The sequence below is a fragment of the Canis lupus genome, chromosome 14, assembly GCF_011100685.1.
Source record: "Canis lupus familiaris isolate Mischka breed German Shepherd chromosome 14, alternate assembly UU_Cfam_GSD_1.0, whole genome shotgun sequence".
Taxonomy (NCBI): Eukaryota; Metazoa; Chordata; class Mammalia; order Carnivora; family Canidae; genus Canis; species Canis lupus.
The window spans coordinates 20,363,208-20,380,547 of NC_049235.1; the positions used below are offsets into that span (position 1 = coordinate 20,363,208).

The following is a 17,340-nucleotide window of genomic DNA, read 5'->3' on the forward strand; positions in this document are numbered from 1 at the left end:
CATTGCCTTTCCTACTTAGACAATTCAGAATAATCTCCTCTCATCGGTCTTCAGAAGCAGTGCTGGCACTGGTAGGGGAAGAAGAAGCAAATACCAACTGCTCAGACAAATGCAAGAACAGATCCTGACTTACTAACTTATCCTGTTGCATCTGTACAAGAGTATTAACTTCTGTGAATGAGAAGTCGGCTATCTTCTTAGGAGATTACCCCATTTCCCCCCCAAAAAAGGTGCCAATTGGTGTAATTAGTTAAGTTTTTCTGTGATGAAGACACCTGTCCAGTGGGAACTGGACCAAGGCCACCAATATATGTCATATTGGCCACCAGTTGTCAGTTTGTAAAAGCGTATGTCTCCAGTTTAAACTAAATTCTGGCTGAGCTGAAAGAGAACATTGCTAATTTCTCATGGATATGTTTAATTGTTTATAATAATTTGGAAAATACTGTGAAAAACATGAACATCAGTGGAATCACCCAGTTTCCTGTTAAGCTGTCTACTGGAAAAACACACAATTTGGGCTTCATTGTCTTAGAATTTGTCCAAATTTAGAATAAGCTAAGTTTATGACAGAATTTCTTTCTGTCATTTTACTTCAGTGGCATAAACTATTTTTGCAAGGAGATATTAAAGCTTTTAAAACCTTTCAAGTACTTAAACACAGCTTTTCAGATAAATGATAATAAAAATTTTGTTTACTCAAAATGGAGATATGTGGGACCTTCTAATCTTTTTATTTCAGTGAGATTTTGTGTATATGTAGCCTTAGTAAAACTTGACCTATATTGAAATATTTTATTAAGTCTTCATAGAGCTTATCTTTCCACAGGGTCATCTATAGCTTTTATAAATTTAAAGAGTTAACATCCTCCATATTTGGTTGTTGATTATAAGTATGAAGTAATTGGTGCCATTGATAATACAAAAATGTATATTTGATTTTTATCACAGTTTTTGTGTACATTTTATAATCATGTCTAGAAGTATGAAAATTTACAACACTACAAGAGATATTAAAAAAAAAAGCATTATCAAGATGTGATTATCAGATGTCAAAAGAGTAGTTTCTAGGGATTCCTGGGTGGCTTAGCAGTTGAGTGTCTGCCTTTGGCTCAGGGCATGATGCCAGGATCAGGAATCCGGTGTGGGTTCCTTGCATGGAGCCTACTTCTCCCTCTGCCTAGGTCTCTGCCTCTCTCTGTCTCTCTCTCTCTCTCTGTGTCTCAAATAAATAAATAAATAAATAAATAAATAAATAAAATTTAAAGACTAGTTTTTGGAGCCAGAGAATTTTCTGTTTTAAGAACTTTGTGATGGTTAATTTTATGTGTCAACTTGACTGGGTCACAGTGCCCAGATATTTGGTCATACGTTATTTTAGATGTCTCTGTGAGGGTATTTTTTAAAAGATTGTATTTATTTATTCATGAGAGACACACACATACAGAGAGAGAGAGAGAGAGAATGAGAGAGAGAGGCAGAGACACAGGCCGAGGGAGAAGCAGGCTCCATGCAGGGTGCCCCATGTGGGACTCATCCAGGGTTTCCAGGATCATGCCAAGGCTGTGCTAAACCGCTGAGCCACCCGGGCTGCCTTGTGAGGGTATTTTTGAATGAGATTAACATTTCAATTGTTATGTGTTGAGTCAAGCAAATTGTCCTTTATAATGTGAATGGACTTCACCCAACCAGATAAGGTTTCAGACTGACTTCTGAAGAAGAGATACTTTTGTCAGTAGGCCACCTTCAGACTTGAAGTGCACCATCAACTAACTTTTCCCTGGGTCTCAGGCCTGCTGGCTTACCCTGAAGATTTTGGACTTGTGAGCCTCTGTAATTGGGGGACCAATTTCTTAAAATAAATTTAGTTTACTATATATGCAAATATTATATATATTTGTCATATATTATTCAGATATTAAATATATTGTACTATATATAATATATATATGTTCATACATTGGCACACACACCCTCTTCTATTTATCTGGAGAACCCTGACAAGTATAGGGTTCTCTATGTTGTGTTTTGAACTGGCCTGCTCTTTATTGCCTGTTATGTAGAATATGCTTGCTTTTTTCATTTCCTGTTCTTTAGTCATCAATGAAAACACTAGGCTTACATTTAGTGAAATATATCTTTTGTTTTAGAGACTTTGTCTTCATTAATGATCCTTATGTATGCCATGTATATTGTTCTCAGAGCTTTGGATTTCTCACGTAAAAGTATGGAGCATATGCACTCTCTTTGCTCTTTCCTGCCTAATTTACTGGATTGGCTGGTGCAAGGGCTAAAGATAATTTGTGTTAAATTTTACACTGTCTGTAATTTACTTGCACTTACTTCATCTTATGCATTGCAATATTTTGTTTTGGGAGCCTTTAGTTAGCATTCTGGGTATATTCTTCATGAATCCTCACTCTAGGATTAGTTAGTATCCAGAGGACTCTAATTAGAAGTCAACACTCCAGAATGGGGCACTTTAAATCTGCACAGGAAGGCTTATTAATATTATTTATTAATGTTAAGGATGTTGAATTGGTGAAATGAGTGATGTTGCAAATACATGGATTGTCCTTAGAAATATGCTACACTGATGGACTTTGAAGAAGGCAAGCAAGCTCACAGGTTTTGGAGTCACTCCTAACTTCAGCATTCACTTGGCTCTGTTCTCCAATACCGAGGATTCTGTGGAGTGGCCTAATTAATAGAAGGTTAGACACATCCTACCACAGAATATTGTCCTAACTGCTCTTGTACACCTTCATGCATATTCCTTGTCAGAGAAAATTGAAGAACAAAAATCTGGGACTTTACAGAGTTTACAAGACAGAACTGTGGGTCTCTCTTTTCGACTTCCTGCTGCCCAGTGTATTTGTATACAGCAGAAAGCCCCCTCCTGTTTAGAGTCTTTGGGAGACTAGGGGTGTTTGCCCCCAAATACCTGGTCATCGGGAACCCCAGTTTGGCTTACATCACTTTGCAACACAAACCTAACCTACTCGCTGGAGCATGCTAGACACTCAAGAGACAATGATTCTCACTGTCGTACATCAATGAACTGGCCCCCTAGGTTCTGGGGGAAGAAAAGGAAAGCCAAGGTCGTACATTGCTGGAAGGCCAGCATGATGTTCCTTTTTGTGGATGGTTTATTGCCAACTTAGTCTTCAAAATTTTAAGATATGGATTATTTTCTCTGTGCTTTGTTTTAATGTCGATTTAGAGTCGTCCCCCCCCCCGCCCCCGCCTTTAGCAGAGGCACTAAAATCCTGTGAGGATGGGTTCGAGTGGAAGTGGGGAAGCCTGTGATGAGTGGGGAGTGTTTGTGGAAGCATGCGAGTGCTTATCTAGTCCCGGGGAGCAGGATGCTCCCCTCAGTCATCCAAAAGCAGCATGCTGGATCTGGGAGTGTTTTCTACCTTTGATGTGTTTGGGAAATGAGGCAGAAAACACATAGCAGGTGGAACTGACACCTTGTGGAAACGTGGTGGGAAATTCCTTCCAGTCAATATTTACATACCATTCTAGATTTATTTTGACCTGCATTGATTAAAGAAAATGTGTCATAAGGAAGTAGAGGAAATTTTTTTTTCTTATTCACAAAACATTACTGTTGCTTTGAAAAAGTGCTGGAGCTCATACCATCAGAAATGTGAAAGAGAATGATCTTAGCTAAAATCTTACAGTAAGCTAATTTTAACTGTATTTGTTTTTTATAGCCTTGGGCTACTGGGTCAGAAATGCCATTGCTAACTGTGTGTGTAAACTCACAGGCTTGTGCCCCACAAGCCTACCTCTGCTGCAAAGCAAGAGATGGAGGCTTGTTTTGTCTCCTTTGATGAAGGAAGAGAATATGGCTTGTTGGCTCTGAAACCAGAAGTATTAAAGTTAAACATCCTTTTGTTTGTTTTTCTCCGTGAAATAACACAGGAACGATGTGAAGGTGACTGAACTAAATATATTTTATATATATATATTTTGATGTTGTTAAACATTAGGGCCCAGGATGCTGTTGGCCTTTAGAGGTTATTGGATTCCAGTAATACCATAATTGGGTTCTGATTCTTACTTGATTAGCTATTCATTTTTTTTAAAGCAATTTGGTAATATAAATAAAATTGGTAGAACTCTTGTAAGAATATTAAAAGAATCACGATCATATTGATGAAAGGGGAAGTATTTACCTAAGTCAATATCTCTTTTATCTCTGAGGTTTTTTCCTGGTCAAGGCAAAACAAAACAAGGCAAGCAATGAGCCATCCTGTAGTGATAGTGTTCTGGACACAGGGATTTTGGCAGGCCTTTCTATATTATAATCAAGAAAGGTACGTAGATTTTGGTTTCAGAGACATTAAGCATCATAGTAGATGAACTATTCAAAACTTATTTATAAACAAAAGTATGAGATGAGTGTATGTATCTGGGGAAGCAGTAGTGTTATCTCTTCTATTACCCTGGGGAAGCTTTCCCTCCCTCACATTGAACCACAAGTGATTACATGGATTATCTCATTTCATTTTCTCAATAACTTTATGGGTTAGGTATAATTCTTATAACAGTCATCTTGTGAGTAAGGACACTGAGGTAAGAGCTACATAGCTAGAGAATTTAGGAGATCTTTAAATTAGCTTAAAATGAGGCTCATACCAATTGGGAATATATATTCATGTAGATAAAGATATGAGTATGGAAATAGATGCATAGACATATATGCACTGTGCTTTTTTGTTTTAGTAATATATGTATTTCAGAGTCTTTCATGTCAGCAGAGATAGAACTTTGTAATCATTGCATAAAATTATGTATACATATGTATCATAATTTAGTAAGACATTTTCTCTATCAGTGGACATTTATAGACATTTCCAACCTTGAGCTTTACACATAGTGCTGTGATGAACTCTCATGCATGTACATCCTTGTACACATTTGCAAATATCTCTTTAAATACATGGAATGTAGAATTATTGGGTCAAAGGCATTGACATTTAAAATCTTGATAGATGTTCTCAAATTCTGCTTTTTCCCCTTGCTTTCTTGTACTTGACATTTGCTTAATTTTTAATGAAGCTGAGCATCTTAATATCATTTATTGAACATTAATATTTCTTTGTTGAATTCTAATTAATTTCCTTTTCCCTACTTACACATGCAGTTGTTTGAAGTGGAAAGCTCTTTGTATATTATACATATTCATATTTCATCTTAATATTTAGCTATTTTTCCTAATATTTGGTTTTTCTTATAATTTAATTATGGTTTATTTTGTAGTCTAGAAAATTTTAGCATTGAATTTTAATCACATAGCTTGTTTATTTCTTTTGAGATTCTGGGATCTGTGGCTTTGTAGGAACAGCCTATCTAGCCGATTGAACATTGTCTGATATTTCCTTTAGCACTTTTAAGTTTATAGTTTTTTTTTTATCCTTAACCAATTGAAATTTTACTTTTGTTATTGATATGAAATAGGATTTTCTTTCAGATAGATATTCCATACTTCCCTCTCCTATTTTTTGAATAGATCACCCTAACTAATTTGAATAGAAAAGTAGAGGAGCAGAACAGAATAGAATCCAAAAATAGATCTTCCTCAGAGCCCAAACTACATAGCTTTAATAAATGAAGTTTTATTGTATGTTTGATATCTTATAGGATCTGATTCCATTCTATTCTTCTATTGAAACGGTTTGTTAGTGTTATGTGAAAAGTATGAGTGGGATTTTAATTTTGACTGCCCTGTATTCATAAATTAAATTGCAGCAAGGTAACATTTACAGTAATTTAGGAGCATAGATGCCTTTACAGTATTAAGATTTTTATCCAGGAACATAGTATGCCATTACACATATTTAGGACTTTTGTATTTTTCAGTTAAATTTTATAGAGAAGGATAGCATTGCACATTTATAATTAACAATTCCTGGGTGTTTTATAAGTTTCTGATCTTTTCTATTATACTTTCTAAACTACTGTGGGCTTTTAAATTTATTTATTTATTTATTTTTATTTTTATTCAGTTAATTAACATATATGTCTCCCAGTTTCCCCATGTGTCCACCCCTCTCCCCTCTACCGACTCTGAGTTTCTTTCCTATGATTAAGAGTCTCTTACAGTTTGTCTCCCTCTCTGATTTTGTCTTGTTTTATTTTTCCCTCCCTACATGTTTTTTTTAAGATTTTTATTTATTATTTGAGAGAGACAGACAGAGAGCATGAGCAGGGCAGATGGAGAGAGAGAAGCAGATTCTTCACAGAGCTGGGAGTCAGATTTTTGTAGCTCCATCCTAGGACCCCTGGAATAGTGGCCTGAGCTGGAGGCAGATGTCTAATGGAGGAGCCACCCAAGCACCCCTCGTGGTTTTTTTAAATTTTATTATTTTTATTACTTTACAGAACTCTTACCAGTTCTAATAATGTTTATGTTAAATCTTTGGGATTCTACAAGTAAAGGATAGCATAATCTGCACCTAATGAATTCTCGCTTTTCTTTTTCAATTATTTATGGGTTTTTTCCTATGTACCCACATAATTTACCAAACTATGAGCAAGCTGAAGATGAAAAGTATCATACATTATTTCTTTTCTACAGAATCAAATGGTGATATAGTCATCTGATTGCTCGATGCCTCCAAAATTACTTAAAATACCATTTTCTAAAAAAATAAAATAAAAAAATACCATTTTCTAGTATGGAGTCATACAGTTATTGTTTTATTTAACTTTAGGATACCCTCAAATGAACTTTACAAACCAGACCAATTGAGGAAGAACACTTGATAGCAGAGTGTTTTGGGATCCTGCAAAAGGTCAAGAGGTGTTAATTTATTTGAAACAGTTGTTCCATACTTCCATTTTACACACACACACACACACACACATGCATGCATGTGCGTGCACACACACACATGCATGTATACACACACATATTTGTTTATTCACATGCTATGTGGTAGCAGAATTGAGCTATGTTCCAGAGTGGATGTCATTTACATATTTGTTCTGTAATCACTATGTATTCTTGGGTGTTTAGCAGATGTGGACAGATAGCAGACATTAATGGAATGATTTCCAGTCATATCCACTGATAGTTTGCAGGACATGTAAATTCCAGATTCAGCCAAGTGTTTTTTTTTTTTTTAAGATTTTATTTATTTATTCATGGGAGACACACACACACACAGAGAGAGAGAGGCAGAGACACAGGCAGAGGGAGAAGCAGGCTCCACGCAGGGAGCCCGACGTGGGACTCGATCCCGGGTCTCCAGGATCATGCCCTGGGCTGAAGGCGGCGCTAAACTGCTGAACCACCCGGGCTGCCCCTGGCCAAGTGTTTTTGCGTGTTGTTAAAGTTTGCTCCACTAGGCATATTGCTTTGTGTCTACTTAGCTGTCTGTGTTTTCTAAAAGATACAGATATGGAACCTTTTTTCTAGGATCTTCTATTTGAAATATGCTTTCTACCTCTTCTACACTCAGATATATGAATCCTTGTTTATTCTTTAAGACTCAGCTCAAATATTTTGCCCTTCATGAAATTCTTCCCTTTCTCAGGCAAATAAGAAAGATTACTTGGCATCTTCTATTACGTTGGTTATCACATTATACTGTAGTCATTTACATTGATTTCTGTGTCCCTGCTAAGCTGTGAGTTACTTGAGGCTGTCTGTACTTTCTCCAATGTCCATCCAGCACAATGTCTGACTTAGAGGTGGGACCCAGTAAATTTTTGATGAATGAATAAATGTGAATAAGTGATTACCAAAACATATAAGGGAAGTGAAGGATCAAAAGAGCTGTCTAAGAGAATGCCATCAATCTGTAAACTTAAAAATATTAAAGAGTTCTATGTGAGGGACACAGAGAGCATATTTTATGAAAAGATTAATAAAAAAGCTACAAACCTTATAGTTTAGAAATATGCGTTATGATACAGTGATGTTTATTATGATGGAGAAATGTAGTTGAGACCAAATGAGTGACAAGAGGCCATGAAAACATGTTGAAAGTCAGGAAGAAAGACAGTATTCATTCTGGTACAAATACTATACATGACATGATTTTGATAAATGTATGCCATAGGAACCACACTACATCTGCTTCTATATATACAACATATATTCCTGGTTTATAGGTTACCATATATAGCATATGAGAGTTGCCAGTTTTCCAGTAATATGAATGTAAAACACACATGGGCCAGAAGGGCCAGCTTTATAGGTGATAGATTTGTTTTCTTTCATCTCTGACCTTCTGTTCTACTTTCTTTTTTTTTATTACAGCTTTTTATGTATATATATATAAAAACTTCTCCTAGATTTTAATATTTTGGGGACATTACAGAGTTTTTTTTTTCAGGCATAATTTAGACACTTCATATTTATTAAATTTAATTGAAAAAGTCAATTTTTATTATACATGTTAATTGAACTTGAATTATATATTTCTTTCTTTTAGATACTCCTTATTGAATTAAGTAAGGGATGTTATACCTGTTTCCAGTTACTTTTCAAATTGCACAAATTCAGAAGAAATAAGGACAATCAGGTTTCTTATGGCCACATCTGAAGACCATATTTAGTAATCTTTTGAATGGGTTAGGTCAGAAATAAAGAGCTGGTGATGTCCTAATTCTCTATAGCTCTTTACCAATATTTTGATAGTCATTTCATGGAAAGGCTCAGTGAGAATCCAATATGGATCTACATGCAAGTAAACTAAGAAATGACAAATGAGAGCTCAACACAGCTCAGTACAGTATAGAACATAATCACTTTCAGTGATTCCATGACTGAAATATAATTATAGTACTGACACACCACAACACCAGGGCTTGTGTAGGTCATAGCATGAAACGGATCCAGTGTGGGTGTTTGCTTAGGTAGTAGCTTCAAAGTCCTTCACCATAGTTTCATCAGAAACCAGCCGAGCATTGCAGCTATTGTGTTATACTCTGATTCCATAAAAAGCAGTGAATATTGCTATTCAAATAATATATGCTGTGGCTACTGTTATCTCTCAAATTATTAAAAGTGTAGAATCACATGCATTTTAAAATGTAAGTCATTTTTATTCTGATTCAGTTTTCCTTAACATCTCTGTTGATTTTAAAGACAACAAAACAATTGTTTCAAAGAAATTCATTGCTTAACATTTTGAACTTACATAGTTTTAGGCACTTAGGTTTAAAAAAAATTAGGAAAGCCATGTTTCTATTTATCACCTCCTTGTTGACCTCCTACTACAGGTTTTCAGCACATATTCCAATGAAGACTATGACAGGAGGAACGATGAAGTGGATCCTGTGGCTGCTTCTGCAGAGTATGAACTTGAAAAGCGTGTAGAAAAGCTGGAGCTTTTCCCAGTGGAACTAGAGAAAGGTATATGTGCTCTACAATGTTTGTTATATCATTATATGGCTATTTTAATAACACAGAAATAACTTTATTTTTTTCATGTGTAGCCTCCCCCCCCCCACCCCCCAACCCCGCCAAAGGATTGGATAAAGTTTTAATTCTCCTGGAGGATTTAATTATTTGTTAAATTTCAAAAGTACTTGATACAAGCTCTGTGTAGATGGTAGACTGAAAGATTCTTTCTTCACTTCCACTTCTAACTGAAACCCATCTGCTTTAGTTGACTGGGCTGGTGACTAGGAGTAGGGAGCTGTGTGTGGGGCCTGATGTTTGGTCGGTACCCTGGCAATGGGCTAGTGCTGATGAGAGCCTAGTGGGAACAGGTAGAAGTTGAGGGTGGGGCAGATGGTTGTTTCTGCATTCTTGGCGGAGGTAGAGTGGTCATGGTTGGGCTCTGAATGTAGTAGATGGAGTGTTGAGCTTTTAGATTATGGATTTTGGAATGGAGACGGTGGAATCGTCTCTAAGGGGGAGAAGACTAAGAGAGAACAAGGAGAATGGGAGCAGAGGGGCTTCCTCTTGGAATCTCAGCCTGCTTGCATTGGGAAGTGAGGACCCATGGGACTAGACACTGCTGTGTTTATCGTGTTATAAGAGGGGCATCCAGGAACAGACTGGGACCCAGTGGACGGAGAAAATATCACATCTCAGAGAGCTTTGCAAAAAAGCAGAACAAACAGATGACAACTTGAATGACAAAAAAAAGCAAAAGAAAAACCAAATGAGGATACCAAATGGCTTTAAAAAAGCATTCTTAAGCAAATCAACAAACAACAAGAACATTGATTTTAAAATTAAAACTTTCAGTAGAGGAATTGAAGAAAGAGAGATGGTTGTTGAGACTCAAACTGGTGACCTATAAAGTGAAGCGTAAAAAATGAACCAAACTAATTCTTAAACGACAGAGCAAACATCCACAAAAAATCATGTTGGAGACCCAACATATAAGTGTAGGAAAAGACAATAGAGGATGAGAGACATTGCACAAAACATGGAAGAAATTTCCCTGAGCTCAAAAGACCTGAGCCTCCTAATTGGAAGGACTCAGCCAATTGATTGAGAGAGGACTTCAAAAACACCCTGCATTTAGGCGTAGCCTGCAAAAGTCCTCATCTTCAACATAAAGTAAAATTCTGAAAAATACTACACTAAAAGCAAATAAAGAAGCAAAAAGTACTTGGAAAAGCAACATTATTTGACTAGCATCAGAATTCTTGTAACACTGGAAGTGAGAGGCATACATTATAATTTCACACATCCAAAAACCCTATGTCTGTCCCAGAGAGCATTTACCTCTCATGGTAAAAGAAGGAAAATTGCTGATATCTAAAGGTCTAAGGAACACATCACCTGCATACTCCCCAGTTAACAAGGAGGAGGAAAAAAACAGAGTAACTTGTTCTAAATAGCAACGGTGAGGGAAAAAGAGTTGAAAACTGTTACTATTAGGCATAAAATTACTTGGATTAAAAATACAAAGAATACCAATCATTATACTAAACATGACTGATTGTTCTCATTAAGAGACACTTTCCTTTGGGATTAAGAAGGATGAAAGAGAGATAGTTATATTTTTCATTCATTTAAAAATGTAAAAACCATTCTTAGTTTATGGCCCTTACAAAAAACAGCTGGATTTGGCTGTGGGCCATTGTATTGCTTATAATAGCAAAAACGAGAATAATCCAAATATTCATTAATGATAGAAAAGGGTAAAATGAAGGAGCTTCAGTTTCATGCAGCAGTATGTATGATTCTTACAGATACGAAATTCAGGGGAGAAAAAAGCAAATAAATCACAGAAGAAGCCATTCAGTCTAGATCCATTTATTTAAATTTCAAAGCCAGGAAAAATTAAATGGCATATTATTTAGAGATACACAAATAAGTAGTTTAAAAAAGCAGTATTTATAAAAGAAGGGAACGATTGACATAATATTTAGGATAGTGGTTATCAAGGGAAAAGTTATGATATCAAGGAGGGGTGCATAGTGGGCTTTTTGGGTGTTGTTAATGTTCTGTGTTTTTGTTATTAGTACGTGGATATTTGTTTTATTTTTCTTCTTTAAACACAGTGTTTTGTAGATAAAAGTTTTCATAAACTCTTTTGTTTGCAATTTTCACAAAATAAAAGTTAAACTAGAAAAATTAAGCTAGGAAAAAACCTAATGAAGTAGAATGATTTTTAATTTTTTGAGAAACTTCCATACTGTTTCCTGGAAGTGGCTGCACCAGTTTGCGTTTCCAGCAACAAGGCACAAGTGTTTCCCTTACTCTGCGTCTTTGCCAACTCTTATTATCTCTTGTTTTTTGGTTGATAGTCATTCTAACATTCTGACTCTAATAAGGTGATTTCTCATTGTGATTTTGATTTACATTTCCCTGATGATTAGTGATGTTGAATACCTTTTCATGTAACTGATTGCCATTTGTATGTCTTCTTTGGAAAAATGTCTGTTCACTTTCTCAGTCTATTTTTAATAGGATTTGGTTTTTTGCTGTTGAGTTGCGTGAGTTCTTTTATATTTTGGATATTAACCCCTTATCAAATATTTTCTTCCATTCTGTAGGCTGTCTTTTCATTCTGTTAATGATTTCCATTGCTGTGCAGAAGTTTTTAGTTTCATAGAGTTTTACTCATTTATTTGTGCTTTTGGTGTTAAATCCAAAGTCATTGCCAAGATGTCAAGAAACTTACCTGCTATGTTTTCTGCTAGGAGGTTTATGGTTTCAAGTCTTAAATGTAAGTCTTTAATCCATTTTCAGTTTATTTTTGTGTAGAGTAGAAGATCAGGGACCAGTTTCATTCTTTCATATGTGTCTGTCCAATTTTCCCAGCATCATTTATTGAAGTGGCCATCCTTCGCTATAGTGTATTCTTGGCTTCTTTGTCATAAATTGACCAAAGATGCATGGGTTTATTTCAGTGCAGTGTATTCTGTTCCACTGATCTATGTGTCTCTTTTAATAGTCGTACCATACTATTTTGATTGCTGTTGCTTTGTAATACAGTTTAAAACCAGGAAGTGTTGAGGCTTCTAGCTTTGTTCTTCTTTCTCAAGTTTGCTTTAGCTATTTGGAATTTTTTGTGGTTCTATACAAATTTTAGGGTTATCTGTTCTATTTCTGTGAAAAAATGTCATTGAATTTTTCATAGAGGTAGAATTGAATTTGTAGATTGTTTTGGGTAGTATGGACATTTTAACAATATTAATTCTTTGAATCCTTGAGTGTGGACAATCTTTCCACTTATTTATGTCTTCAGTTTCCTTCATCAGTGTCTTACAACTTTCACTATGCAGATCTTTCAACTCCTTGGTTAAGTTAATTCCTAGGTATTTTATTCTTTTTGATGCAAATTGTGAATGGAATTCTTTGTTTTTTAAGATTTATTTATTTATTTTTATAGAAAGAGAGGGAGAGTTGAGTGGTGGGGAGGGGCAAAGGGAGAGGGAGAGAGAATCTTAAGCAGACTCCATGCCCAGCACAGAGCCTAATGCAGGGCTTGGTCTCATGACTCTGAGATCATGACCTGAGCCAAAATCAAGAGTCAGATGCTTAATCAACTGAGCCACCCAGGCACTTCTGGAATTATTTTCTTAATTTCTCTTTCTGATAGTTCATTGTTAGTATATGAAGACCTAAATATGTTACAAACTATAGATTATAATACCAACAGAGAATTTTACTTTTCAATTGAGGAAACACTTAAAAAATAAATAAATTGAGGAAGCACTAAAAATATTTCCATTAAAACCAAGAGTCTGAATTTAATTGTAACAATAAAATATATTTTTATTTATTAAAAAAATGGGTGTCTGATTTCGAATGCTCTTTAAATGAAATAATTAGTACAAACAATAGGACACAAAAGATGAAAAGTAACTTATATTAAAACTGATGAGAGTACGTGTAAGAGGAGGTCAGGTGCCACATACATGTTAGAAAATTAATAGTTTTTTCTCTATGTTTATATTAAGAACATAAATATGAAAATGGGAGCATTCATTTATAGTAGCACAAAAACAAAATACTTATTAATCACTAAGAAAAACAGTATCTATCTGTTGAAAGTCCATCTTTTAGATAGATATAAGATGTGAGCAAGTAGAAGGATATACCATATTCTTGGATGAAAAGACTCAGTATAGAATAGTCTCTCCTATTCATCTCTGATACCTGTAAATTAATATATAAATTAAATGCAGTTCAGATGGAACTGCCATCAGAGTTGGATTGGGAGAGAGGATTACATAATGTGATACTAAATATTATATGGAAAAATACAGACCTAAAGGAAGTATGAAAAGAATATGAAAGGTTTTAATTTCTTAAATATCTGAATATAATGTAAAGCCTCTGTAATCAGAATAAATTGTATTCACACAGCAATTGATCAGTGGGAGAAAGTAGAAAAGCCAGAGAAAGATGTTATTATGCATGAGAATTTAATACATGATATGTATGATATTCTAATTTAGGAGTGACAGGGTACTTTTCAAATTGTTCTGGCATAACAACATCTGTGTGGAAGAATATAAAGTGGAACATCTTCATTTTCATTGTATCATATTAAAAACAATTACATGGATTAGATAATGAAGTATTAAAAATAAATTAATAAAGGTATTTGACAAAAAACTTATAAGACTGCATATATTATGTAGCGATGTTGGAGGAGGGGCTTAACCAAAGTGGAAAACAGGAAGTTAGAAAAGAGGGACCAATCAATCCAAAATTTTAAGCTTTTAAAGGCAATATTATCAGACAAAGGCAATGGATAAATGATGAATTTGAGGAGAGGGAATCTTCATTATAAATGACATGGAGTTAAAATGGATAATTTGCTAAGAACTTTAAAAAAGAAAAAAGAGAGAAAACTCAGTAGAAAAAAATTAGCAGTTTACCAAAGAGGACATCGAATGGCCTATGCTTATATGAATACAAGCTCAAATCTCATTAGCAATAAGGGGAGTATAAAGCCAACATGAGCTTCTTTCTTGAGAGAAAAAATAAGCTCTGAACTCCGGAGTGTGGTGACAGCATCTTCCATGGTAACCCACCCTCACAGTCTTACACTGTTTCCTGGCTGCTTTGCCTGTCCCTAGGAGGGGATAGACAGAGGAAGACCAGGTGGCTGCTGCATTCTTAACAGTCACAAGAATCAGTGGCCTTCAGGGATATGGCTCTGGACTACACCCACGCTTGACACATCTCACAGAAAGCTGTACAAAGATGAAATCAGTCATCTGGTCTCTGTGGGTTGATTGTATTCTTCCTTTAATTGTCTTTCAGTTATCATCTTGTCTTTCAGGTAGTCTGCAGTGGAATTGAGAATGGCTTAAGCTATTATTGCTTTTCCTACTATTGGGTTTTCAGCTCTGCAAATCTGAGTAATTTTCCAGTGAGAGCAACAGAGTTGCTAAGGCAGGAAGAAAGATAGTTTTACTAAAGACTGAGTTGAGGCAGGGAAAATGAACTTAAAAACGAAGACATAATTTCCATGCAGGATATTTGTAGGAAGGAACTACTTAATGGCACGATGGTACAGATAATCCACATTTGAAAGGAGCCCTTTGAATGAACTGAGTATGGGAAAGTTTCACTTGTAGCCCAACATTGGTTTGACATATGGTAATTCATAATGAAGAGAAACACCTATAAATACAGGGAATGTGAACAAGAAGTTAGCTAACTGCTTAATATATACCAGATTTCATATATGAGAGAAGCCCTCTGGCATTATTTAATGTGGACGAGTCTACAGTGACCATCTCTTAAACGACACAAGAGCAAACACTCTGGGAGAAACACTTACACTTATGTAAATGCTGTGGGAAGGTTTTGGGTCATCATTCATCCTTTCACCAGCATGAACAAATTCATACGCCAGGAAACTCTAGGAATATGATGAATGCGGGCAAGAATTCAGCTGTATAGCTAACCTTTAATACACATAGGACAATTCCTGGGGGAGAGAAGAAACTTGGTACGTGTGACCAGGGAGGAAGAGCTGTTAGCACAGATCTAACTTTTCTTTGCCCAAGAGAACTCATTCCGGGGAGAAACCCTAAATGTAGGAAAATTTTTAACCAGAGAAAGCCTCTGGATGAACATGAGTATCTATACTGGAGAAATAAGGAAAATGAAATAAGTATGGAAAATCACATGTGTACAAACATTGTAAATACAGGGAATGAAAGAACTTCTCCAGTGATGGCTCGAATACTAATTGCCATTAAAGTTCTCACGCTGAAGAGGGACCTATGCCTAAAATCACCTCTGCTAGTATGGAAGTACCTTGATCTGGGGAGCACACTGAACAGTTCCTCCAAGGAGAAGAACTCTATGAAACTTTCTTTAGCACCCAACTGAAGAAACAAACCACACTTTTGCCAAATGACATGTATTTAAACATACGTGGTATACTGATGTCAGATTACGAATTGTACTTAGAAACACTTAAACCAGAAGTCAGTGACAAGTAGTAATCATCAATGAGACGAACCCTATTCAAAAGATTACTAATTAAGAATATTAGCGTATTAAATGTTATTGCTAAAAAGTCTTCTAAAAGCATCAAGCATTCTGCTGACTGTATGAGCCAGTTTTTCTTTAAATAATCCTTCATGCCAGATAAGGGCAGCCTGGGTGGCTCAGCGGTTTAGCGCCGCCTTCAGCCCAGGGTGTGATCCTGGAGACCTGGGATCTAGTCCCACATCGGGCTCCCTGCATGGAGCCTGCTTCTCCCTCTGCCTGTGTCTCTGCCTCTCTCTCTCTCTCTCTCTCTCTGTGTCTCTCATGAATAAACAAATTAAATATTTATAAAAAATAAAATAAATAACTTCACTTTTTTAAGATTTTATTTATTCATAAAAGAGAGACACACACACACACAGACATAGGCAGAGGGAGAAGCAGGCCCCCCACAGGGAGCCCCATGTGGGACTGGATCTAGGATTCTGGGATCACACCCTGAGTCAAAGGCAGACGCTCTACAGCTAAGCCACCCAGGCATCCCAACCTTCACTGTTGATTAGCAAGTGTCTGGGTTTTTGTTTTTTTGTTTTTTTTTTCAGCTAATACAACATGGTTCCAAAGACTTGGAGGCTATCAGAAAATAACTTTCAATATTAACCAAAAAATGTGGAATGTGAATGCTAACCAAAAATGTGGAATGTGAAATAATATATCTTTTATGTCGTTGATGTTAAAAATACATATGTTCATGGAAAAGACAAATGGAAATATGGATAAACACATTATTGTAAATAAATTTAAAAACGTGTTTGTCAGTGTTGTCCACAGGGCAAGGAACATGGAAACATAAAACGAATGCCTGTCAGTAGAGAAGTGGTTGGATAAGTTATGATACCATCTCACCATGAAATATTATGCAATCATTAGAAGTGATTTAAGGCTATGTAAGTTGATATCCAGGAGGTACCACTGAATTAAAAAAAGTAAGATGCAGAGAAACCTAGATATAATACAATTTTATTTGTATAAAGCAAATAGGAAGGAAAAATAAGCCATTTCATATATATAGATAGACATATATGTATGTATATTTATATTTATGCATATATACATATCTGATGCTTTATATGCTTGTATAGTAGGACTGAGGAAAGTACTGAAAGACACATACCACCTTATTAAACATGAATGGGGATATGAAACTAGTAAAAAAGAGACCACATAAACAAAGGGGAAATTTTAGATGTATTATGATAACATTTATTTAAAATCATACATATGTGTTTTGTTATGTATACTTTTGTGTTTAAAAATATATTTTTTAGAGAGGCTATGTTTTAAGGCAGATTGATTACTCCATAACCAAATTATTACTTTTTGGGGGGATCACAGTGAATAGTGAACTACAGTAATGAAATGAAACTCACAAGCCTTTCGAGGGGGTCTTA

The 17,340-nt window shown here is 35.6% G+C and overlaps 1 protein-coding gene across 13 annotated transcripts in view; it reads left to right on the forward strand.

Moving 5' to 3' along the window:
* The window catches only part of PPP1R9A (protein phosphatase 1 regulatory subunit 9A), a 311,864-nt gene that overhangs the window by 152,201 nt on the left and 142,323 nt on the right, over positions 1–17,340 (forward strand). For all 13 annotated transcript variants that reach the window (XM_038556851.1, XM_038556849.1, XM_038556853.1 and 10 more), the window contains exon 4: positions 9,244–9,376. In XM_038556851.1, coding sequence (XP_038412779.1) covers positions 9,244–9,376 — 133 coding nt within the window. The remainder of the gene's footprint in view (positions 1–9,243; positions 9,377–17,340) is intronic.